This window comes from Enhydra lutris, unplaced genomic scaffold (genome assembly GCF_002288905.1).
Source record: "Enhydra lutris kenyoni isolate GAN:26980312 unplaced genomic scaffold, ASM228890v2 scaffoldscaffold9, whole genome shotgun sequence".
In the NCBI taxonomy this organism is placed as follows: Eukaryota; Metazoa; Chordata; class Mammalia; order Carnivora; family Mustelidae; genus Enhydra; species Enhydra lutris.
This window is the reverse complement of record NW_019154093.1, coordinates 10987784-11013247: the sequence shown is the minus strand read 5'-3', so window position 1 is coordinate 11013247 and position 25464 is coordinate 10987784. Positions and strand designations below refer to the sequence as shown.

The following is a 25464-nucleotide window of genomic DNA, read 5'->3' as shown; positions in this document are numbered from 1 at the left end:
AAATAAATTCTTTGACTCCCCCCTCCCAACCCATTCAATTCATTAGGAAAAGAACAGGTAAGAATTCATCAAGGAAACAATAGGTCAAGAACACATATATTAAGAACGTTCATTAATATATTTAGAATTATTTAATAAAAATTAGAAATAACAAATTACATAAATGTTGTAATTCTCTCCCAGGACCCTGGGATCATGACCTGAGCTAAAAGCAGAGGCTTTAACCCACTGAGCCACCCAGGTGCCCCATGTTACACTAATTTTTAAACAGACTTTATTTTTAAGTAATCTCTACAGCCAACATGAGGCTCGAACCCACAACCCCCAGATCAAGGGTTGCATGCTCCATTGACTTAACCAGCCAGATGCCCCCACAGTATACTAATCTTAAAACTGAGTTTCAAAACAGTATATGCATAACAATTCCATTTTAAAGAGTGTGAATAAATATATGCATATGCACAGAAAAAATGTCTAGAAGAACATATGTAAAATATTAAAAGCTATTATTTCTGGGTAGTAGGGCTGTGAAACACCTATTTTCTTCTCTATATTTTTATGTACTCACTGAATTGTTTGCAATGAACTTCTATTACTTTGTAATCAGAAAAAACAGTACAGATATTTAGAAAACAACACAGCCATCCATGACTCCTTATTGGCTGCAGGAGAGGCTGAAACACCTTAACATGACATATAAAACCCTCCAGGAGCTTGTGCTTTACACATGCTGGGCAAATCATCATTCTGAAACTTGCCATGTACTCACACCTGTTTACCTATACCATTCTTCCTACCTGGAATGGCTTTCTCCCCATTTCCTGCTTCACAAACTTCAAAACCCAGTCCAACGTCACCTCCTCTCTGAGGCCCTCTAATGGAATAAACCTTGATCTTCTTCATGGTTAGTAGTCAGTGTATGCTTTGCTCTTCTAATACTTAATATCTTATTATACCTAGTTACTTACAAGTCTCTCTTGCCCTAAAGACTGGGAGCTCTAGAAGGCAAAGACCACACTCCATCATTTATCTCAAATATTTAGCCCAATGCTTACAAACAGTACATCCAAAATTAATATTTGTTAAGTGAAGTCATCAATAAAAGTATATATAATTTTTTCCTGTTTTGCAAAATGAATGTTTTCAAGCACCTTAAAGGTGAAGCTACCACACAGAAAAGGGATTGGTTACTTTGGTGAGGCTCCAAAGGCAGAACTAGCACCAGTGAGTAGAGGTTAATTTTAGCACACTCTGGGGAAGAAATTTGTAACAATTAAGGCTGTGTGAAAACAAATGCAGCCTATCCAGAAATGGTAGAACTCAGTTAAGTGCAGGTGTTCAAGCAAAGGCTGGACGAACATCTCTCAGGGACAGCAGAGAAACCTGCACAGTGGATGGGCAAACCACGAGCCCCAAGGTGACTTCTACACCACAGTTCTACTAGCTGATTTGTAGGTAATTTGGGGGTCCCTTTCTGTTGACCTTCAATGGCTCTGAGAATGCAGCATGAGATAATCAATTTATGAAGATGTTAGGTCTTGATGAATCTAAGGAACTGAATCAAAGTCAGTTTGTGGAGCCTGTGACTGGGACTGAAAAATGGCCTGAATGTGACAGACACATGAATAAGCTAAATCAACAAACTCTGGTTTGAAAACAGGGGTTACTTGACTTGGTCCGTCATTAAATCCCAACACAAAATTTAGGAGTCAGAGTGATAAAGAAGCAGTGATTATTTAAAGAACAATTCTAATGTTACCTCAGTTGCACTCATCATGTCTCTTCACCCCCTGATTCACTACAAAGAATACGCAGAAACACCAGAGTCATCTTGGAGAAATTAAGGAAGGCTGCTGAGAGGTATGTTTACCAGCCAATTTTCATCTACACAAAAGAAAATTCACTTAGTTCCCTCTTCTAAAATAACAATAAGCAGTAACTTTGAATGTCTGTATGCATGAACATTTTAAGGAACCATCAGATCAAAATAAGGGCTTACTCAATCAACCTCTGCTCTCAGAATGTTCTGCAAGAGAAGTTCCTTTCCATCCGGTCTGTCTTACAAAAATGCTGTTTCCTCTTACACAAAAGAGACACTGTCCACGTTCATGTATTTGAGAAAAGCAGAAGTTAAGCTTTTTGAATCTTTGAGACAAAGCAAACTGAACCTTTTCTGAGACCAATTAGAGAATAAAGGTAAATACTACATGAAGGAATTTTTTTTTTTAAAGATTTTATTTATTTGACAGAGAGAGAGATCACAAGTAGGCAGAGAGGCAGGCAGAGAGAGGGGGGAAGCAGGCTCTCCACTGAGCAGAGAGCCCGATGCGGGACTCGATCCCAGGACCCTGAGATCATGACCCGAGCCGAAGGCAGAGCCCAACCCTCTGAGCCACCCAGGCGCCCCTACATGAAGGAATTTTAAATTGGGAAATCAGAGGTAGAAAGAACCTTAGCAGTCACTGAGTCTAATCCCTCACTGAATGCAGGCTATCCTTCTACAGGAGACCATCTGGGTCTTCCTTGAACAGCTCCAGTGCTAAGTGAGTTATGTACCATTTCAAAAGGTGGTTATACTCACTGTTAGATGACAATCACTATTAGAGATGCCTTCCTAATACTGAATCCCATTATTCTGCATTTTTATCTCCTGGTGCTTCTTCTAGACTCCTCCCATATTTATATAAAATAACAAGGTATGCAAGATAAAGATGGAACTTAAGATAGTGTCTACTCAGGGCCGCTTGGGTAGCTCAGTCAGTTAAGCAACTCTTGGTTTCAGCTCAGGTCATGATTTCGGGGCCCTGAGATAGAGCCCCACATGGGGCTGCACACTTGGTGCAGAGTCTGCTTGTCCCTCTTCCTCCCCATCTTCTTCTCCCCACTCTCTCTCCCTCTCCAATAAGTAAATAAAGTCTTAAAATAAAGAAAAAAAAAAAAAAAGATAGCAGCTACACATACACACAACCGAGGATGAAACAGATGAGCCAACTCAATCCAGGAGGTCAGTGATAGAACAGAGACAGCAACCAGATTGCTATAACATCAGTGGAGATGAAGCGAAGCAACATATCCTCCTACCAGGTAAACCAAAAAAAGGTTAGTGAAGTACAATGCTGCCAAGCACTCACTGATGAAATGATTAGTCAATCTACATCTAAACCTATTCCAGCAGTTAACTTAAAATGTCTTTTCTCTAAAGACATTAAAGCTCAGAAATCAACAGGGAAGCAGACATTCTTCATCTTTCTATAGGTGTTAGCAGGGCTTACAGACCTGGATTTGCCTTGACTTTGCTCAGCCCTTGGGTAAGGGAGAACCAAAAAATTAAATACAACTGAAAAGGGGCCTAAAGCAATCACTCCAAAATAATAACATAGCCAAAAAGCCAGGGGCCAAAACAAGGCACATGTCTACAGCCGCATGCAGCAGCTTTGCTCAGCAACTTTACACGGTGGCTTTTGACTTCCTTGATATCCCAGCAAAAACAGTGCTTGCTTTGAACTAGTCAGAAACATGCCAGTACAGACCTCCTGATACTTACTTAGCCCCCGCTGCCACACCGTTAAGGACAGGGGTTATCTAAGCTGTGCCACTCATCAGCTGTTTGACTTCAGGCACGTCAATTCACTTCTCCAAGAGTCAATTTCCTTACCTAGATAAGGTTATCTCTGAAACCTACCTCTTCTCAAAGGTAGTAACATTCTCTCTAAAATTCATTGAGCTACTCTGAAAAGACTCAAGGGCAGTTAACTTCTAGTAAATTTAGGGCCTCACCAGTCTTACTGTCCTGGTTAGTAGTAGGTGGGGATTCACTGTAGGTTAGGCTGTAACTACTCCTTCCTGTCTGTCCCAGCAGTGGATAACTAGTGCATACTTAGGTGATGTTTCTAGTAATAAAAAAAAAAAAAAAAACTACCCAATCAACCAACCTGTACCACTATTACTCAACTCTTCAGAACACTTCAGAAGGGGAAGGGCAGGTCCAGTACGGACTTTTTTTTTTTCTGGTTCTGAAAAGGACATTCTAGCAAGGTATGTTCTGATGATGTTATCACCCCATTCAAAGACATGTAACTGGACCCCCATGGTTTAGTGAACTTCAAACTCCTAAGTGTGGCTTAAATTCTTGCCTGATCCATGCCCTTCTAGAATTAATTCTTATTAGTCCTCTCTTCACCTCTATATACCAATAAAGACATCAATTCCCCCTTAAAACTGTGTGTACAATACCAGCTGCTATGCTCCAGCTACAGAGAAATGTCTGAAGGTAAATCCTCCCCACAGACACCCAGAGGCCTTTTTCACATTCAGGAAAGGGGCACAGACAGAGGGACTCTTGGGCGAGGTGAGTCCCTGATTCCAACCACAGAGCCTCCAGCCAGTCCTGGAATGGCTGTGCAGTATTCTTGGTGGTGCTGTCTAAAAGCCTGAAACAAGGCCCAAGTCTCTTGGGGTTTCCCTGGGAAGTTCTGGTATGTGCTCCTATGATTGTTTTTACAGTAAAGAGCCAACATATTTTAAGGAGGGAAAAAGAGCTAGTCAAAAGATTTTCTGGCCAGGGTTGAAGAATCTCATAAAGTCAGTAAGAAGATTCAGCTGATTACACAAGCTGATGCCTCCAATGGAGGCCAGTCCTCTGATGTTATGAACATAGAATACCACAAAAAATACAAATCTGAACATGGCCACCTGTTTGTTTGAAGACACAATAGGCTTTCTTGAAAAAGAACAGAAAAGTGAGCCCCCTAAGCTTTCCTTTCATGCAGTGATGATGGCTTGTCTTCAAGGACGCACACATGGCCACTCAAAGAGACATCAATATCTCTCCTATTCCTACTGACTGGCGCCAAAAACACTAAAAGCATCTTGGAAGAATGTAGAACAACTTCAGAGGAAAAGAATGGATGGTATGGTTGAAAATACTTACTTCAGGAAAGCCTAGAGCTGCTTTCCCAAGAAGCCGCAGGGTGGAAGCAAAGAGTGTGGGAACTGGAGGGAAAAAAACGCTTGAAAATTCTAAGACACACATGAAATAGGCTGTAAATGATAAACGGACAGCCAGCTAAAAATCTCCGACTGAGACTGTGCTGGAGATGACATGCCTGCCTGCTCTCTTTAGAGATACATGACTGATGGCAATTGGGATTGTACAAAAAGAGTGGATCAGAAAATGGAGACCACCTAGACTATAAGTCCAAAGTCGATTGAAGAAACTCATCCATGACTTAAACATCTCCTTAAAAAGTCCCGAAGGGAAAAAGCTAGGAACATTTTAAAAATTATGTGAAGAAAATCTAATGAAAAAATAGCTTACAGGTCCAATGAGAAATTTCCAAACTGAGCAAGTATCATTGCAGTTTGAAGATTCACAGCTTACAAGTGACATTCAAGAGCTTTAGCTGAAACTTCTAACACTGACCCAGCTACAGCAAGAACATATAAAGAAACGCACAGAAAGCTAATCAACAAGGTAACGTACTGCTTAGAAATGAAGAAACTTCCCAAAGTGTACAAAAGCATCAGTGGTATACATCAGCAGTGCAGCTTCTATGGAGAGAGGGCCAAAGACCTAGAGAAAGAACTGGAAAGAAACACTTCCTCTGCCAAAGATGGAGTATGTCCCATGAGAAAAAAGCTCAACAAAGTTGGTTGGCTTCCCTGTCCACTGAGAGGAAAGCTCAATGAGCTAAGAAAAGAAACTGGTCATAGCAGACAAAAATTGGCTAAAAAGAGAGTTTAAATTCCAACTTCCCCCCAGTGGCTACTCAACAAGCGGAGGCCTGAAAGGGCCAGGGCATCCCTCTCCTTCATCAGGTTCCCCAGGAAGGAGGAGGGTTAAATCATGAGGCCCGAGGGACCCAGGGGCACATGTAGGTTTGATTTAGCTTCTACAGCAGCTGCGCCCTGAACATCCACATCCAACCATGGGACATTTGCCTATTTCTCTCTTTAAAAGTAATTTTGATTTATCTCTTTTTAGGAAATGGCTGTTATTTAATGGATGCTGCATTTGCTTTCATTGTAATTCCTAAGAAACTGCTTATGTCATTCTTAGGAACATGTTATTTCCAGTTCATTGGGCTCTCCAGAATTGGACCGTACAATTATTGCACTTTGATGTAAATAAAATATTCACTATTACTTAAACCATTAATTGAAGTCTGACATGATTACATAGAGATATTTAAAACAATACAGGAAATGCTATGAGCTGTTAATTCAAAATTTACAAAAGTAACTTAACGTTTATCACAATAAATTTTTATTAGTTTTAAAAACAATGCAACACAGGGGCACCCGGGTGGCTCATTCAGTTAAGCATCTGACTCCTGATTTCGGCTCTGGTCATGATCTCAGGGTCGTGAGATGGAGCCCCATCTGCTGGAGATTCTCTCTCCCTTTCCCTCTGACACCCCCCCAAAAAACAAATATACAAACAAAAACAATCAACACAAACAAAAAGCAAATGACACCCCCAGCTAAACTTAGTAATATTTATATTCATTTAGCCCTAAATTCATAGATAAATTTAGCAGAAATAACATTTTGCAATTATTTCTTAATTTTTAAATTTCCTTTTAACCATTGTTACTTCACTTAGAATGTGCTTTGCTATTTCAAAAAAATGTGCTTTGCTGTTTAACTTTTTAAATTTTAAGGCAGCAAAATGTGCTTTGCTGTTTAACTGTTTTTAAATTTTAAGTTTTCCCCTCTTAAAAAAACAAAACAAAACCCAGTTCTTGTTAAATAAATGCTCCCATGAGAGAGCAGTATACAAGTTGTAGTACATGCTGCTGGGCCTCCAAGTGGAAAGCCCCACTCTTTCTGGAGAACTTTCATTTCCACCTGGAGGATGAGGTCTCTTATTGCGTCAACCACCTCAGGAAGAGACCTGGATGTCTAACAACAGAGAAATGAGTAAAAGAGCCCTATGTGAGCAGCAGCACTAAAAGGCTAATTTGGATTTTACCTCAGGTCAAGTTCTCTGGAGAGTAAACTTCTGGATGGTGGATCCTTAGATAGTACCTTTCTCATGGGAGAGAGCATGGTGCTCAGCAAAAAAAAAAATCAAGCCAAGTAAGCAGGAAGCTACACTGGTCCCATAAAGCTAAGGCATGGAGACCTCAGGATCAGGAAGTAGAACAGGGACTAGGAACAAACCAAGGGAAGATCAGCAATTAAATTTTGAAAGGGTGATTATTTTTTAGTCCAAAAATAGTGGATTATTTTTTAGGGGTGTATACTTCTTAATAAATTCCCTTTTTTGTTTTCCCTTTGTACTCAGAGTTCTAAACAGTCTTAACAGGGCTAAGGGGAAAGAATCAAAGGAAGTGATTTGTGTCTCTATACGAGCCAGAGCTTTAGAACAGAGATGGCAACATGACGAAAGCCTTGATAATCCAGGAGAAGCAACCCCAAGTGAGAAAGAGAAGCAGGCAGGACACACTGGAGCTTCCTGGGCACCTATCATTTCTACTTTGGACACTCCTTCCTGAATTCGTATTTTGGAGGCTCTAAATTTTGGTCAATAAAGAAAACTGGACTACTTATACTTTCCTGATTAACTCTGGATTTCTCACAAATAGCTGTACCTGGGCTATTACTTCTATTTGCAAAACATCATTTTGTTAAAATCTTGCTCTATCCACTTTCCCAACCTCGCCTCTTCTCCTTCCTGCCCTGATTCCCAGAGTATCTTGTTGTCCTGTGGCACTCATCTATGGCTATTTTGTTGTTGGATTTTATTTTTATCTTTGTTTATATCTGTAAGCTCCTTTATGTAACAACTAATTTAGTATACTTTTAAAAAAAAACCTAGTATCTTTCTTATGTGGACTTGAGGTTTAAATTGCTTATTTACTCAGAAAAATCACACAAAGATAATACATATCTTCCTACATATAAAGTTAGGGAAAGGGTATCCTTAAGGATGCCCTTAATGCTCTTTGTCTCCTGGGTAGCCCATGATATTTTAGTTCTAGCCAATTTCCTCTGAACAAAGACTCTGCTTAAAGCATTTATGAATAAGATAGAAGAGTGTTGGGTGAGACATGGCATCTCCAAAAAGGGAGGGAGGAAATAAAAAAATAGCTGCTTTCATTGGGGGCAGGAAGGAGATTGTTTCATTAGGAGCTAAACACTGAGACTATCTCAGTACGAACAATTGTTTGGCTTGAAGGCTTTATGTGGGCAATTACTCCAGCAAAGGCTCAGCTGGGATGGAACACAGAGCCTGCCAGGATGGAGGGATAGGGACTGACACAGGCTTAAGTGTCTCAGTCATGGCTTTGGAATCCCAAAGCATCCCAGCAAGGATGCCCGCAAAACGTACTCTACCCAGTTGACAAACAGTACCTAACCCAGTCAAGACTATGGATTTGCAAGAAATGAGGAAAAGATGGCATGGGGTGGGTGAAAAGTCATTCAACCTAAAATCAACATATTACAGCAAAAGTAACAAGTATTAAAAATAGATCTCATAAGAAAACTAGTACATTTCAATCACTACCTCAATGGCTAACAGCAGGCTTTTGGGAGGAGGTGTACAGGGAGGGCTCACTGAGCTAAAAGCTAGGCAATCTTTTTTTTTAAAAGATTTTATTTATTTGATAGAGAGAGACACAGTGAGAGAGGGAACAGAAGCAGGGGGAGCGGGAGAGGGAGAAGCAGGCTTCCCGCTGAGGAGGCAGCCCGTTATGGGGCTCGATTCCAGGACCCTGGGATCATGACCTGAGCTGAAGACAGACGCTTAACAACTGAGCCACCTGGGACTGGTGAAATGATTGACTAGGCAATCATTTCAAAGTTGGCCAAGCGGACCTGGTGTTTCAAAACTTGGTACTTTAATTGAAAGAATTTCCTATCACTCATGACCTCATTTCAGGTAACAAAAGCTCATCTGATTCACCTGAAGTCATTGTCTTCACCCTCTAAGGACATTTACTTCTATGTATTTTTTAGGTTCTTTCAGGTTAAAGCCTTAATTTTCTCATGGCAACAACCAGCATCTACTCATACTGTGAAAAAATACTGAAGATGCAAAGAGAGCCCATCCCGTTAGGAAAGGCATATCTTGAAAAGAAGCCACTAAAGAAGAGTGATACAGCCCCTGACCAATGAGGTTGCTCTTCATTCTCCATCCCCAGGATCAGTAATAAGCAAAAGAGGAACAATATGAAAACACATATTAAAAATAGCCCAACTTCAAACAGTATCCCTCTTCTCTTCCTGGAGCAATGCAACTGAAGCAATTTCCCCCGAGGGGCAATGTCAATGTCTGGAGACATTTTTAATTATCACAACTGGCTGGGGGGGTAGGAGCAGGGGCAAAGAATGCTACTGGCATCTAGTGGGCAAAGCCAGGGATGTTGGTAAACATCCTACCAGGCACAGGATAACCTCTCAACAAAGAAGCATCCAAAATATCAACAACGCTGAGGTTCAGAAATCCTTCTCTACAGGCATCATTTCTAGGCCATTTAGTTTGAAGCATGTGAGATGAAGAACTACCAATTCTGTGGAAGAGTCTCTTCTCTTGTTCTGTAACAGATAAACATTTAGATACAGGATTCCCAAACTGGCAAGAACCTTAAGGATTATCTAGTCAAGCACAGTTGGAGAAACTAAGGTCCAGAGAGGTCAAGTCATTTACACAAGTTCATAGAAGAAATCAGCAGCTGGACTGGAATTAGAATCATCTTTATACACCCCGACTATGGCTCAATGATGGTGGCTAAACTGATATCCTGTTCTTTAGGTGGTCTTTTCTATTGTGATATGCAATTCACTCTCTACCACTGGGAAGCCCAACATCTAAGATTGTATATGAAGGTTCATTTACACCCCTTCCTACCCACATTCTTCTTCCTCAAAGGAAGCCCAGAAGTGGAGAAGATACTAGAGCTCAAGAACAAGTGGCCAGGGGGTGCCTGGGTGGCTCAGTGGGTTAAAGCCTCTGCCTTCAGCTCAGGTCATGATCCCAGGGTCCTGGGATCGAGGCCCGCATCGGGCTCTCTGCTCAGCGGGGAGCCTGCTTCCCCCTCTGTCTCTCTGCCTGCCTCTCTACCTACTTGTGATCTCTCTCTGTCAAATAAATAAAATCTTAAAAAAAAAAAAAGAACAAGTGGCCAGGCAGAATATGCTTTTCAATTATTTGAAGGGAGGCTCATGCCTTTCCAGCAAAAGGAAGTTTTACACAAAACCTGAGTCCACAAACAAAGCCTTGTGCAAGACCATGGACACATGACGTTCTCTCCCCAATGGTGTGCAGCAGCTTTCCTAACACATCAGAGGAGCGTCAACCAATGGCAAACAGGTGGAAAAATCAGTGCCAGTTTAACTGAATCACAACTGTATCCAAACAAGCTAGAGAACTTTCATTTCCAAACAAACAGCAGACAAGAAATTAATCCTGGGATCAAAGTACAAACGGTCAGTCCAGTGGCAAGCTAAACGTTAGTCATCAAAACAGCCCTGGTTTAAGGGAGGAGAACAAAGGGTGAAGATTTGGCCCTTTCAAAAAGAAAACACCACCACGTTTCAAAACTAGATGTTTCAGAATTGGGTGTAATGAGATTCAGGTCAGGTGTGGTGCAAGGGGGTGGGGCAGATGTCAGCCGTATGTGGATAGAAAGGTCCTGCGAAAAGAACATTGTGTAGAATAACCCGGGGCAGGTCTCTAGGAAAAAAAATCACAGCCTCAAAAGAGCTAAAGCAAGGTTCTTCAAATTAAACAAACCTGTTCCAGGGGATACAAGAAGAGCTTCTAAAACTGCTGCAAGGTTATTATTAATTTCTGCAGCACCTGAGAACAGTGTCTAAATATTTACTCCCATCCCACAAAAAGGCTAAAGGAGTAAAGCTTTTCCAGCCTCCTGTTTCACACCCCATGCTACCGTTCTCCCAAGATGCAAGATGATGCATCACACCAAAACCTCCCACTGAGAGGGCAGAGTACTAGCTTCGTGACTGGCTCCAGCTTTCAATGCGGCACGGATGCCAAAAGCACAAAAAAGAAATGGCACAAAGAAGTAACTACAACAAAGCAGCCATGAAATTCACCTGCTCAGATTCCTGGAATGTCACAGATCTTCAAATATCTGAGTTAACAGCATGAGGCTGACTTTCAGAAGACAAAACAGAAAAAGAATATGATCCGAACACACCTTAATAGAATAAGAGAGCTCACAATGGAGGCACAGACCCTATGTGTCTGATGCTGCATCAGACATACGTATATACACGGGACACAGTCCCTGTCCTGACGGAATTTCTAGTCCTAGGAAAGCTCTGATTTAAAAAAAAAAAAAAACCAAAAACAAAACAAAACAAAAACAAAAACACCAAGGGTGCCTGGGTGGCTCAGTTGGTTAAGCAACTGCCTTCAGCTCAGGTCATGATCCTGGAGTCCCAGGATCGAGTCCCACATCGGGCTCCCAGCTCCATGGGGAGTCTGCTTCTCCCTCTGACCTTCTCCTCGCTCATGCTCTCTCTCACTGTCTCTCTCTCAAATAAATAAATAAAATATTAAAAAACAAAACAAAACAAAACAAAAAACAGAGATGCCTGGGTGGCTTAGTCGGTTAAACACCCGACTCCTGGTGATCTCAGGGTCCTGAGACTGAGCCCCACACCGGGCTCTGCACTCAAGGCTTGAATCTGCTTAAGACTTCCTCTCCTTCTCCCTCTTTCCCGGCTCTCTCTCCCTAAAATAAATAAATCTTAAAAAAAAAGAAAAAAGAACAAAAAAACAAACAAAAACGTGGTAGTGTTAACCCCCTTCTACCAATGTAGGACCTCTACTCCACCTTCCCAGTGCCCTGGTTAAGTGAAGGAGGACTGTATGAACAACACAAGATGCTGATCAAAACCCAAGAATATCTCCATGTATTAAGCATATAATGCGGAGGACGGGGCATGAGATAAGAATATATCTTGAGGGGCACCTGGGTGGCTCAGTGGGTTAAGCCTCTGCCTTCAGCTCAGGTCAGGATCCCAGGGTCCTGGGATAGAGCCCCACATCAGGCTCTCTGCTCAGCAGGGAGTCTGCTTCCCCTGCGCTCTCTGTGTGCTGCTCTGCCTACTTGTGATCTCTCTGTGTCAAAGAAATAAATAAAATCTTTAAAAAAAAAAAAAGAATATATCTTGGCCCATCTCTCTGTGATCATGTTCCATAAATCTGTTCCTTATGGTCAAGTCAGGATTCTCTGCAGCTCTCCACTCCTTGCCTCAACAGATGTCCACTACAGTGAAGCAGTTCAGAATGATGACCCCACAGCAGGGCTGTCTCTGCATGGGCTCAGCCCAGGGGACGTCCTGAAACTTTTTTTAAAATTAGAGGTCCCCTGTGACCACTCACCTCTGAACACATAAATAATCCATTAGTCTAACAGCAACAGAAAAATTTACATTGTAGCATTATTTATAATACTGAAAATCTAAAAATTCAAATGTCTAACAATTGGGCAGGAGTTAAGTGAGTAATGATATATTCAAATGATGGAACATAATAAAGGTATTTAAATGTTTTTAATGTCATGAAAAATGCTTATGATAAATGTTAAGCAAAATAATAATGACAAAATTATTATGGAATAAGTGCAAGTAAAAAAAAAAATGGATGATAGGGATTATGTGAAATATCTTCTCCATCATTATATTTTTTCACATCCTAAAGATTTTCTCTCCAAATCTTTTCACAAAGATTGTTTTCACAAAAAGTGTGCACTTTTTTAAAAGATTTTATTTATCTATTTATTTATGAGAGAGAACTCGAGGGTGGGGGGAGGTGATAGGGACAAGCAGATTCTGCTGAGCACTGTGCACAGGGCCCGAAGGGGTGACGGGGTGGGGTGAGGGGGTGAGGGGTGTTTGATCCCAAGCCTGAGATCATAACCTGAGCCAAAATCAAGAGTCAGCTGCCCAACCTACCGAGCCACCCAAGCGCCACAAAGTCTTTTTTTTTTTTTTTTTAAGATTTTATTTATTTATTTGACAGACAGAGAGAACACAAGCAGGGGGAGCGAGAGAGGGAGAAGCAGGCTTCCGGCCGAGTAGGGAGCCCGATGCAGGGCTCGATGTGGGACTCGATCCCAGGACACTGGGATCATGACCTGAGCTTAAGGCAGACGCTTAACTGACTGAGCCACCTAGGCGCACCCCGAAGTGTTTTTTAAAGAAATAGCATTTAATAACGTCTAGCTAATAAGTGTATGGACGCTCACACCTCCCCACTCACCAATATCCCACAAGACAAAAAAAATAACTGGTCTATGGTAATGAATCTTTTCTCTTCCTTCAATGCATTAAGAAGCCTAATGAAACTGAGCCCTATTTTTACTCTGCCCACAGCATGGTCCCTTGATCTGAGTCACTTGTGTCAGACTCCTGTCCAGAAACTAGGCTCAGAACAAAGTCAGAAAGCTCAGAGGAACTGCTTTGGAATCTTCCTTCCAGTGCTTCTTTAATAATTCTTCCCTTCTCTCACCTACAAGCTGGATGTTAACACAGCACTCGCACTTTAGGAAAGAGTTTTTCCCACAATTTTCCTCACTCTGAAACAGCTCCTCTAACCAAACTCCTCAGGCCTACCTTCAGAGAGACAGGGTCTCCGGTTCCAAACAGCTATTCTTTCAACAAATATGCTTTCAACATAGCAGAAGTGCCCGAATCTTTTCACTTTTTCTTTCTCAAATCAGCTGTCACACTTAAATTTCTTTCCGTTAACTGTGCTGTTCATTGCTATTTTGAATAAAAGCATCATGGTAAGAACAGGGGATTTCCTTCCTATTTCTCACTGAAGGGCTTGTGCCGGTTATGACCCAAGTGGTAAAGTATCCATAAGAAGAAGACAGCACCCTCTCCTCTCCGAGCTTCACACTGCAGCCTAAGATGTTACCGGCTCACACAGGAAATTCTGTAAGAAATTATTTTTTGAAAGCGTAAGAAGGAAAGCAACCATCTAAACAATATTAAGACAAAATGTTTAACTCAAGGCTTGAAACACCAGAGAACTCATTTCTAAATCTACACATGGGGGGACTTCCAGTAAGGCAAGGAAAGAGGAAGAAGTTGAACAACAAAATGTACTTTCAGTGCACTTCAGGAAGTAACACTGTAGGATTAATATCAGTAAACCCCAGTCTAAAGATGTAAGCTCTGTGGTAGAGGCTTGGGGATTTTACGGTCTTCCCAACACTAGCTGTGAAAGACAGCATGTTAGTTTGGAGAAAAAAAAGAAAAGGTGCTCTATTTCCTCAAATCACGCTAGGCCAGGCTTATTGACTATAGCTGAGAAGAGGTCTGTCTTACTCCTGTATCTGCCTTATTATTTTCGACACATCATAAAATGAGAACATTACACATTTATTTTTTTGGGTGAGGAGAAAGGACATGGAGCCTGAGGGATCCAATTCTCATTGTTTCAGATTAAGAAATTTCTTTTTGAAAGTCCTGACTTGAAATTTTTGAAAAATCAACATTCTCCAGTTGGGCTTATGAAATCCAAAACTTCCTAAATAAACTGTATCCTACATGCATTTAAAAGCACCCAGAACACACACAGGAAATATGCAGACTTGGAGGCGGGGAAGGGCTATGGTCAACAAAAATGGTCGGAGAACTACTTAACATTACTTGGAGATGAAAAGCAGCAGCAATATTAAAATGTTATTACTACCCACTGATATGTTACAAAGGTGGGATTCCAGAGCAAGTTTCGGCCACACATGAGGGGGTGGGGAAGGCGCGGGGCAGAGGAGTGTTGGACAAACTGAAGACAACCGCCTGGGCAACCTTACACTGATGGATGGCCACAGCTGAAGGCAGATTTGGCTCATCTCTGGGGTTTTCCACTGGGAAGGGGCCTGCAGTTCAGCCATCAATGGACCAGCATCCACAAGGCCTGTGGGGAAATACAGGAGCCAGAAAAGTGGGGTAGGGAAGGAGAAAGTTTGGAAAACGGAAGAGTCAAATACAGTAGCAAAATGTTGTAATTATTAAACATGAGGCATCAAAAATGCAGATGTACCTCTTAAATTGAAATGAACTGGCTGAAAAGAACTGGTACTCTGGGAAGCAGTCTGATAATGTTTTTTAGAACCAAATTACTTTTTAATTACATCTGTGAATTATACCTGCCAAGAAGAAATTAATTTTTGTAGAAAAGAGAAAAACAATGAAACCTATGCAATTTTTACAGATGGTAACTTTACTCAGAGTCCCCTACCCATGGCCTCTGTGGAAAATAACAGCCTAAGAAGAAACATACTCACACTCCACTAAAAACCTTCGCTGGCCTAGTTCCACCAATTCCATTAATGTAGCAGGGGCCCAAAGGCAGGTGACCTGATTGACAAAAAAAATGCCCTTCGAGAAAGTGCCAAACTTCTATCACGTAACTCATTAAACACTTTATAATCAAAAAGAAAAACTACCAGCAATAACTTGGAAAGCTTGGCCTTTAAATGGAGCAGCAGCAACCTTCCTTATAAAACAAAAAATACTTTTCAGGTCCAGAAGAAAGTTATCAGTGGTCTCAACTCCCTCCCCTAGTGCTAACCTCTCTGAAGCCGTGGGGGAAAAACCCCAGACAAACCAATAAGACCAGTTAAAATGATATGTGGCATAAGGAAAATTAGCTCTACTGTAATTTCCGTAACTGTCAAGGCAAGTCTAATCTGTACCATGAGGCTACAATCCTCAAAACTCTCTTTGTACATCTTACGTGTTGATTCAAGTCTTCCAGTTGTAGATGGGACAAGCTCAATGTATGCATGTACATACACATATGTACACGTGTACACACACACACACACACACACACACAATCATGCCCAAGGCATCCCAGGATCAACAGGGTGGGAAACTTATTTCCTGAGTAACCAAATTGATAAACTGCTCCTGGAAGATTCAACAGAAGCCAATTTTCCTAGACACACATCCTAATTATTTAGGCAATGACTGAGTCGTTACAGTACTTCCTCGGACTAATTATTACTTCAGCAACAGTTAAGATTCTTTAGAAGCACAAATGTTGTATCTGCCTAAAAACCCTTATCTCTCATTCAAAATAACTCAACCATTTACCTACAAGGAAGAAGAATTACATCTTGGGAGATTTTTTTAAGTGCCTTTGTGCCTCAGCCTGTTTCCACTTGGATCCTACCTTGTTCCATTCCATCAGTGGGAGCTACAACTCCCAGGCTCTCTTGCCAACCGATTTTTGGGTAAGTTCCATCAACAGAAGGTAAGAGATAAGGATAAGATAAAGGAGGAGGAGGAAAAGGGAAGCCAGGGTAATGCTCTCTTAATAGAGTCACAGCCCCTGCTGCCACCAGCTTTTCTTTCCATGCTTCCAGCTCATACCAGATAGCTCAGACTTCTGGCCTTTGGTGACATCAGCACCTTCTAATTTCCTTAAAAACACACTAGCTCCAAGGTGTTGCTAATCTCTGGGTTGCCTCACCAGCCCATTTACCTTCTAAGTTCTGACATCATCCATGAAACCTAGTCTGTATATTAAATCCCTCTGCTTGGGGCACCTGGGTGGCTCAGTAAGTTAAGCATCTGCCTTCAGCTCAGGTCATGATCCCAGGTTCTGGGAAGGAGCCCCACATCAGGCTCCCTGTTCAGTGGGGAGCCTGCTTCTCCCTCTCCTCCCCACTCCTGCTCGCGTGCTCTCTCTCTCTCTTTCAAATAAATAAATAAACAAAATCTTTTTTTTTTTAAATTCCCTCTGTTTGTACTATCTACAGTGGGGTTTGTTTCTCGGCTAGGTCCCTGACTTTAAAATATGTTTTAAAACTTAGGTTTCTTAAGAATTAAATAAATATTCAGATAACCTGTTTAAGATTTCTTCTTATAAAAAACAAACGATTTATAGATGACAAGATCAATTCATTCATTCAAACACATATTTACTAAGAGCTCCATCTATACCAAGCACTACTCTTAAGCATTGGGAATACTTCAGTGAATTAAAACAGGCACAATCACCCTATCCTCATGGAGCTTACATTCTAGTAGACACGTTAACAGTGGCACAGTATAATTTTTCAAAAGTTTATCAATATAGGAATATTTCTTTAACAATAGAGGAATTTGGTAAAAGTGAATTAACCTTAAGGTGTTCTACTCTACATAGATTTGGTTCCTACCTTTTCAGTGTGGTAAGCTGAACTGCCACATTCCAGAGGCCAATACAGAACTTCTTCAAAATTAGTATCTACTTAAACTGGCCACTTGCTCAAACAGAAGTACAACTGTGATAAGGATTTAAGCAGACACAATAACAGAAGTTAGGCACTGTATGCTTAGAATGTAAAACATATGTGTGTTCTATGCAGATTACTGCCTAGCATCTTTTCTACAGGGGATATTTGGAGGAGTTGAGTCTGAGTCCATTTAACAAGTCAGTTTGTCCCTTGGCTGTGGCATAGGTGGCGTCCATCAACATAACATACAGAGCCAGCTGCAATGTGCATAATGAGTAAAGTGCAGCAGTCACTAATTGCATGACACCATTTCCAAGACGGAATTTTCAGGCAGAAGAATAGAAACAGACAATGACTCATATGGTGAACAGTTAGTTATCTAGACAACTGTGCCCAAGAAAGCTGCCACCTACGTGTCATAATGACATCAGATGAAAAATGCAGAAAGTAGTTTTCTGATTTATTGGAAAGCAATAGGTTTGCTGAAAAGGATACCGAGAGATCAGGTTGCAGCTACCTGCTTACACTTCCTGAGCACCGAGCAACCAAGAGCACACATCAGATATTCAGCACTCTTAGACCACTAGAGTATATAAGCGCACTCAGCCTCAAAAAACTCAGTGTCAACTCAGAAATGACATAATATCTACTGCTGGCATTTCACTAGACTTTTGTAAGATAATTTCATGTACTCATGTACACTTCCATGTTGGTCTTGTGGGCACAATACTGAGATCTTTCTTCTACTCATCAGTTAGGAAACATTTCATGTCTGCAATGGTTATAATTTCATTTGAGTAGCAGGTAGACTTCAAATGGTATGGGGTTCTTACACAACATAGAGTCTAAAGCATATTCATAATCTCAGTAATACACAGGAAATGAACTACAGGGCTAGGATTTTAACCTTATTGGCCCCTGCCTACCTTTATCCCTTGCCACGTCCCAAGATGCAGTTAAAATACACGAGAGAATCCCACCCTCCAACACACACATTCAATACCTTAGAGGCTTTGCACATTCTGTTTCCTCTGCTTAGAAAGCCAAGTTCCCTAAATTCACCTGGCAAAGTCATGCTTATCATTCAAGACAGCCTACTTGTCTCTTTGAAGCCATAACTTCCTGAGGCAGACTTGTTTGCTTTCTCCAGAGCTTTCAATTCTCCCTGCACACAATGCCATCATGATAATACCACAGTGCATCATTTATCAGTTTACACATCTGCTTCCCCATTCAACTGTATGATCCTTTCGACCAAAGACAGGGTCCTTGAATCTACTACATATCCTCATACGGTGTCTGACACAAAGTAAGTGCTTAATATTTTCAGAATGAATATATATATAGTGTGGGATTGCAGGCTTGCAGAGTTCCCCCTAGATGATAAGGCATTTTTTATTCTCTATTCCACTGCCACAGAATGATATTTAAAGGACAAGGAGAACAAACAGGAAGGTATCTCCCAGGGAACAGGCTTAACAAGTTGATATTAAAAGACAATCTAATGAGGACTTTGATAAATTACTTTCAGTGTAACTGTGTCAACCTAACCATGACTGTTCGAGTTAAGGTGCATTAGCTGTAAAAACCCAGAAAAGCTATTTAATCTTCGCTGGAGAAGGGCGTTTAACAGCTAGAGATGGACACAAAACTTCTGTTGTCCAAATTTGATGGAATTTTTTATTTAACCTCTCAAAAGGTGCCACAGATAGAGGTAAAATAATTAAAAATTGACAGGAAAGTTCATGTTCTAAGGAATACTATTTAACAAGCAAGGACTTAGCTATCTATCAACACGAAACAAATATAAAGCAAAGCTAGAGATTAATTTACTGGAGTTAAAATTTAGGACTACTGGGCGCCTGGGTGGCTCAGTGGGTTAAGCCTCTGCCTTCGGCTCAGGTCATGATCTCAGGGTCCTGGGATCGAGTCCCGCGTCGGGCTCTCTGCTGGGCAGGGAGCCTGCTTCCTCCTCTCTCTCTCTCTCTGCCTGCCTCTCTGCCTACTTGTGATCTCTGTCTGTCAAATAAATAAATAAATAAAACCTTTAAAAAAAAAAAAAAAAAGTCCCCTAAGAAATTACCAAAAGTGGTTACTTCTAGGAAGGGAAAATGGTGGCTAAGGGATCAGGAATAAGAACACAACTTTTCATTGTACATATTTACCTCGGGACCTTTTATATTTTTTTCAAAGATTTTATTTATTCATCTGACAGAGAGAGAGATCACAAGTAGGCAGACAGGCAGGCAGAGAGAGAGGGGGAAGCACAGGCTCCCAGCCAAGCAGACAGCCTGATATGGGGCTCGATCCCAGGACCCTGAGATCATGACCTGAGCCGAAGGCAGCTGTTTAACCCACTGAGCTAGCCAGGTGCCCCGACCTTTTATATTTTGAACACATGAAAGTGCTACCTTTTCCAAAAAGCAGATTTAAATCTTAAAGTATATAATGGAAACTGGAACAGAGGCAATGGTTTGGTAATTCAAGGTAAAACATTTCAGAGATAGGATGCAGCAGAAGGGAAAAGTACAAAAAATATTACAAAGCTTCTGCCAGGCTCCAGAATTCCAGGTGGGGTTTCACAGACCAAAGTAAATATTCCACAAGACCATCAAATCTCTTCTATTTTAATTCTTTGCTTGTTAAAAAGCTCTCAAATTTTTTTTTTTTTAAACCAACTTTGGTACTGAGAAAGTAATATCCCAGTAGTGGACACAGGAACTCGGGTCATCAGGAAGATAGATCCTTAGATGGTAAATAAGAGTGCCTTGTTTAAACCGGTCTCTGAAGAGGTTGATTAGGAGTTATTCCAGGCACACTGATAGAATATGCAACCGCAGAGCTGATGATTAAGCCTTGAACTAGTACAGCCTCACAAGGATCTATCTAAAAATGGGACCCAGTCTAAACTAGGCAGAGTTACCACTTGATGTATCCGGAATTTTTAGTATGTTTGTCCTTTGTTCTATCACTACTTAAGTCAGTTCAAAAATTTACCCTAAAGGTCACAGTGTCTTTGAGTGATGAGGAAACCGTATCTTTGGGCCTAAAAGTAAATCAAAGCACTTTTTCAAGGCAGTATCTAAGCAGCTTTCTTTGCCACACAGGAGTTATTTCAATGCCTTAGGGGTCCCAGAAACCGGTGTGTCTTACGCTCAAAAGAGTTAAAAATCCCAGAATCAACAAAACTCGTACTACGTAAAGACATGTGCTTGTTCTCTACTCTTGATGTTCACATTACATATTCAAAGATAGTAAGATCCTTAAACAAGTATAAGATTTTAAAAGAAGAGCCACTGCCAAAGGGTTATTTTAGAACATCAGAAAAGTACTGCTCATATAGTCTGTGGTCCAGGGCCTTATCATCTGATTTAATATTAATAGATTAGCAATCACTCACCAAGTCCTGTATGATTAGCTCTCAATTTTCAAAGAAACAACATGAGACAGGGATAAACTCAGATCCAAATCTCATTTTCCAAACCCAATAGTTTTTAAATACATTCTCCCACTACATGTATTTTTTACCAGAGCTAATAGGTAACTTAATCTGATACGAGTGTCTTTTCCTTCTGTATGATCCAGTAGTTGTCTGTGTGATCATCACGATGACCAAAATTAGGGAAAAGGAGGAGGAAAATTAGTGAGAAGGGCTGAAAGTGTGGAAGGAGCTAGATAATATACAAACTGGATAAACTGAGGCCTAAACAACATGTTATTTAACTAAACTGAAAGATGACTGACACCTTATCATTTCATGTTTAATACAATGGCCAATTCACTGAAGCCACCAAGCCAAAATGTAAAACTAATTTTTGAAAAATCGTTTCAGGAACCAGGATTCTACCATTGATAGGGGTTAACAAAGTTTACAACCCAACAGTTACTAGTTCTCATCAAGAAGTAACTAATATTTCATTATCTGATCCCCACTAATGCTATTGATAAAGAGCAATGGAAAATTTGGGGGAAGAAGTCATGAATCAAGCTCTCTCTTCCATATGCTATATTTCACTGGAATATGAGTAAGTGTGAGTGGCAGGAGAAACAGAGAGTTGGGGGTAGTACTAATCATCAAAATGGCATCTGACTCCCCAAATGTAGCAATGTTCACTCTGGTGGGATGCTTCACTGTGACTCATGATCTGTCAAATGAGGTCAAAGGGAATTTGAGTAAAGCCAGGAAATATACTCCTAAACTTTAAACTAAATCTTCCAAAAAGTCTAGGATGAGATTTAACAAGACTCAACTATAAGAAATTAAACCTACTCAACATAAATGGATTCTAAAATACTTTTTAAAGCAATTTCTCACTAAGGCAAAAATGCAGGAAAGATGTCTGGAGACATGCTTTCCTAAAAGTACATGCCATTTATTTATTGGCAGAGGACATTAAAATATACTATTAGATGTTTAAGCCAATGTATCATTCCCCTGTTCTCCTTACATAATCTTTTTTTTCCAAAATAAAAGGTAATTACCCAAAGGCATCAATTGGACATGTACTTCCTTTCCCAATATTGATAAACACAAATACATTTGAATCTTTGGTGTATACTATGCACCCAAAATGCTACATGGCAAACGACAGTGGCAAATCCACTGCATTATGAACAGAAGCAAATTAACAATAGCTCCCAAAATATAACTCTCCCCTTCTCTCCAAAGAGGAAAGAATTTTCCCAACTTCTCCAATTACATTCCAAAGAATTCAGAAAGAAAATAAGGAGACAAAATATTTACAGAAGTTTGTATCTATAAATTTTGAGTGCTAATAACCAAGCTTTCACTTATAACCCAGCTTTCCTATATTACTGATTTTTAATCAGATCAAATCCTGCATCTTGGAGGGCACAGCAAACAAAGACTAAAGCGTTCTAACAATATACAGTGATCATTTTTCACCTTTGGAGAGGTAATGACCACGGAAGCAACAAATTTGATGCATCCCCTGCTTCCTTCTCTCCACTGACTAAACGAATCCTGCACTACAGCCACAATCTGCTAATTTCTGCCACCGCACAAGCGCGCGCGCACACACACACACACACACACGCGCGCGTGCACACACACACACACGGCCTCCAACGCACTCCACGGCCAGGGCTAGGCTGTCTAGAAATCCGCACTGTGTCACTGCATAAGGCAGGTTCCCACTTCACACATCCAGGAAGAAGAAAGCCACCTATGCACTCTGTCAGATCTCAGCAAGACTGTAAAATGACAGAGGGAGCTGCTAAGCAGATAGCGGGCAGCAACAATCACCACCTCAAAAAATTATTTAAGCGGTTTTCCTGCCGTCATCTCACTTCCCTCCTCCCCCTCCCTCCTTCTCTTCCTCCCCCTCTCCCCGCCTCTCCCCCCCCCCCCCCCCCGCCTACACACACACACACACACACACACTGCAGTTCATCCCCCCGTTTTGTAAGTATAAGGCGGTGAGCTCTGGGCTGCCTCGGGAAAGACAATCCGCCCGGAACTCATTCGGAGCCCTAACATACAGACATTCTCACCTGCACACACCACGCCACTGCCACCCCCACCGCTCTCCCGCCCCCACCCCTCCCGCCAAGCACTCACACTCGCCCTCGCAGCCTCTCCCCACGCCGACCCCGGCGCCGCAGAACACCCAGCAGCCTCCTCAGTCAGAGGAGCACGCCTTACCATTTACCAGGATTCGGGCGGCCTAAGCTCCAGAAACCCCCTTCCCACACAGGTCACCTCCCAGACGCGGCGGGAGGCTGGACCCCTCGCCCGCCGGAAGGGATGCGCTACCTTTGGACTGGCAGTCCGCGCAGAACTTGTTATCCTCCTCCAGCAGCAGGTTGGCCAGGACCGCCTGGTACCGATCCACGTCCTTCACCGACTTGCCCGTCATGGCCAGGGTGCCGGCGGGAGCAGAGGGCGATGCGCCCTGCCCGCCCCCAGGAACCTCTGCCTCAGACTGGAGGTGAGGACTCCCGGTCCCCCGCCCAGGGGCACCTCCTGAGCGGGGCGGGAAACCCCTCCTCTCGGGCCCGGCCCCGCGCCCCTTCTCTCGTCAGCCGCGCTCGCCCCCCACTCTGCAGCCCCTCAGTGCGGCGCCCCCTGGCGGACTTAGGGAAAGGCCCAAGTCCAGAGGAGGGTGCCGGACTAGAGACCCTCAGCCCAGGCAAACGAAGAGCGCAGGGACGCCCCCCCCCCTCCCCCGCCGGCCTGTCTGCGGGCCGCGCGTCCCGCGCCTCGGTTTCCCTGGCAGCTGCCGCCTGCTCAGCCACCACCTCGGCCGCCTACTTCCGGCAGCTCTTCCTCTCCACCTCCACCCAGCCCAGCCCGCGCATGCGCCCCGCCCCTACCGCGTAGCACAGGGCTCTTCCCTCGGTTCCGCCTCTCAGGAGCCAATCAGGGCAGAAGTGAGGGGCGGAGCTTGGGGTGGGCGGAGGGAGGAGTGGGCACGCCTCCTGCGTGTCCTTGGAAAAGAATGAATGGAGTGGAGGAAAGTGAAGGAAAACAACAATTAACATTCATTGAGTTCTTACTAGGTGCCAGGCTCTGTGTTAAGCGCTTTATTAGAATTATCCCAATATAATCCTCAAAATGTCTCTATGAGTTAAATATTTATCGTTCTTATGTAACCTGAGGGTTGCAGCTACTCCAAAGTCATCCGTTTATTCTTTTCTTCAACAGCCAAATGCAAGGCCAAACCCCCTAATCCAGGATAAGGGGGACAGCACGTCCTCCCCAAGTTTTCAGAGGATTCTGGTTACCTCTTGCTGCTCCCACTGAATTCTGGGTTCCTCTGTTCATTAGATTTCCTACATCTTCGGACATTGTTTACCTGGTGCCTGGATACTTTCTTTCATTTCTTAAATCCTCCCCAAACAGTGCAGTTTTGTGCAGCAGACTTTCACTGAAGGTTATTTGGAGGGTTGTGGTGAAAAGGAAGGGTGATTACAGCAAAACACACAATAGAGGGGCATCTGGATGGCTCAGTGGGTTAAGCCTCTGCCTTTGGCTCAGGTCATGATCTCGGGGTCCTAGGATCAAGCCCCACATCGGGCTCCCTGCTCAGCGGGGAGCCTGCTTCCCCCTCTCTCTCTGCCTGCCTCTCTGCCTACTTGTGATCTCTGTCTGCCAAATAAATAAATAAAATCTTAAAAAAAAAAAAAACCACACAATAGAGAACTACTTAATTGACTAACATCAGTGTTCAGGGACCCCTGGCTGGCTCAGTCAGTTAAGTGGCTGCCTTCGTTTAGGTCATGATCCCAGGATTCCGGGATCGAGTCTGGTATGGGACTCCTTGTTCAGTGGGGAACCTGCTTCCCCTCTGCCTTCTGCTCCCCCTGCTTGTGCGTTTTCTCTCTCTCCTAAATAAATGAATACATCTTTTAAAAATAAAACTAAAAAATATCAACATCCCCAAACCACCCTCACTACACAGAACTCTTCCACAAAAGTCCTTTTCTTGGGGCACCTGGGTGGCTCAGTTGGTTAAGTAGCTAACTCTTGATTTCAGCTCAGGTCATGATCTCAAGAGTCCTGAGATCAGCCCAACATGGGGCTCTGTGCTCAGCAGGGAGTCTGCCTGATGTTTCTTTTTCTGCCCTTGCCCTCATTCACCCCCTCTCACTCTCTTTCACTAAAATAAATAAATCTTTAAAAAAAAAAAAGTCCTTTTCTTTGGGGATTCACCTGCTCCTTGGCAAATGTTTTCATTCATTGATTCACTCAACAAATTGTTACTGAGAAACTCCTAAGTTTCAGGCACTGGGCTAGGGGTAAAGGAACAACATAATCTAATTAATGGTTTTAAAAAGCTTACTCTGGCTGCCAGGGGAAGAATGGATCAGGGAAACTGATTCAGACCAGATGCTCATAGTTTCCAGTGAAACCTTCCCCTCCATCTTTACTTTTTCCCAAGCCCAGGTTTCCCTCAAAACTTTCATCTCACCAGGGGAAAACCAAAATTTTCTATTACTTTATTAATCAAAATTATTTAATTCTCTGGTCTAAATCTCTTCCCTTCTTGTCATGCCTCAGAGACTTGACTTTTGTAAACACATAAGTTCATTAAGGTATTTTTCCTAAACAAAATCTCGGTTATTTTTCTAGACGGAATTCTGCATTTCTCTTGAGCTAATTTTCTCAACCTGCAACCAGTTTGTAATCATTTTTCTTACTTTAACTTATTTAACGTTTCTGACTTAAACACGTGTTTTATAAATGAACAAACTGAGACTTAAACTAATGATCTAGTGAGTAGTA

The 25464-nt window shown here is 42.2% G+C and overlaps 1 protein-coding gene across 1 annotated transcript in view; it reads right to left on the bottom strand.

Annotated features, from left to right (window-relative positions):
- LOC111143109 (small ArfGAP2) overlaps window positions 1–23460 on the bottom strand; it is a 46266-nt gene extending 22806 nt beyond the window's left edge. The window contains exon 1 of the mRNA XM_022496591.1: window positions 22993–23460. Within this exon, the coding sequence (XP_022352299.1) occupies window positions 22993–23095 (103 nt within the window). The 5' untranslated portion in view covers window positions 23096–23460. The remainder of the gene's footprint in view (window positions 1–22992) is intronic.
- Between the last annotated feature and the right edge of the window lie 2004 nt (window positions 23461–25464).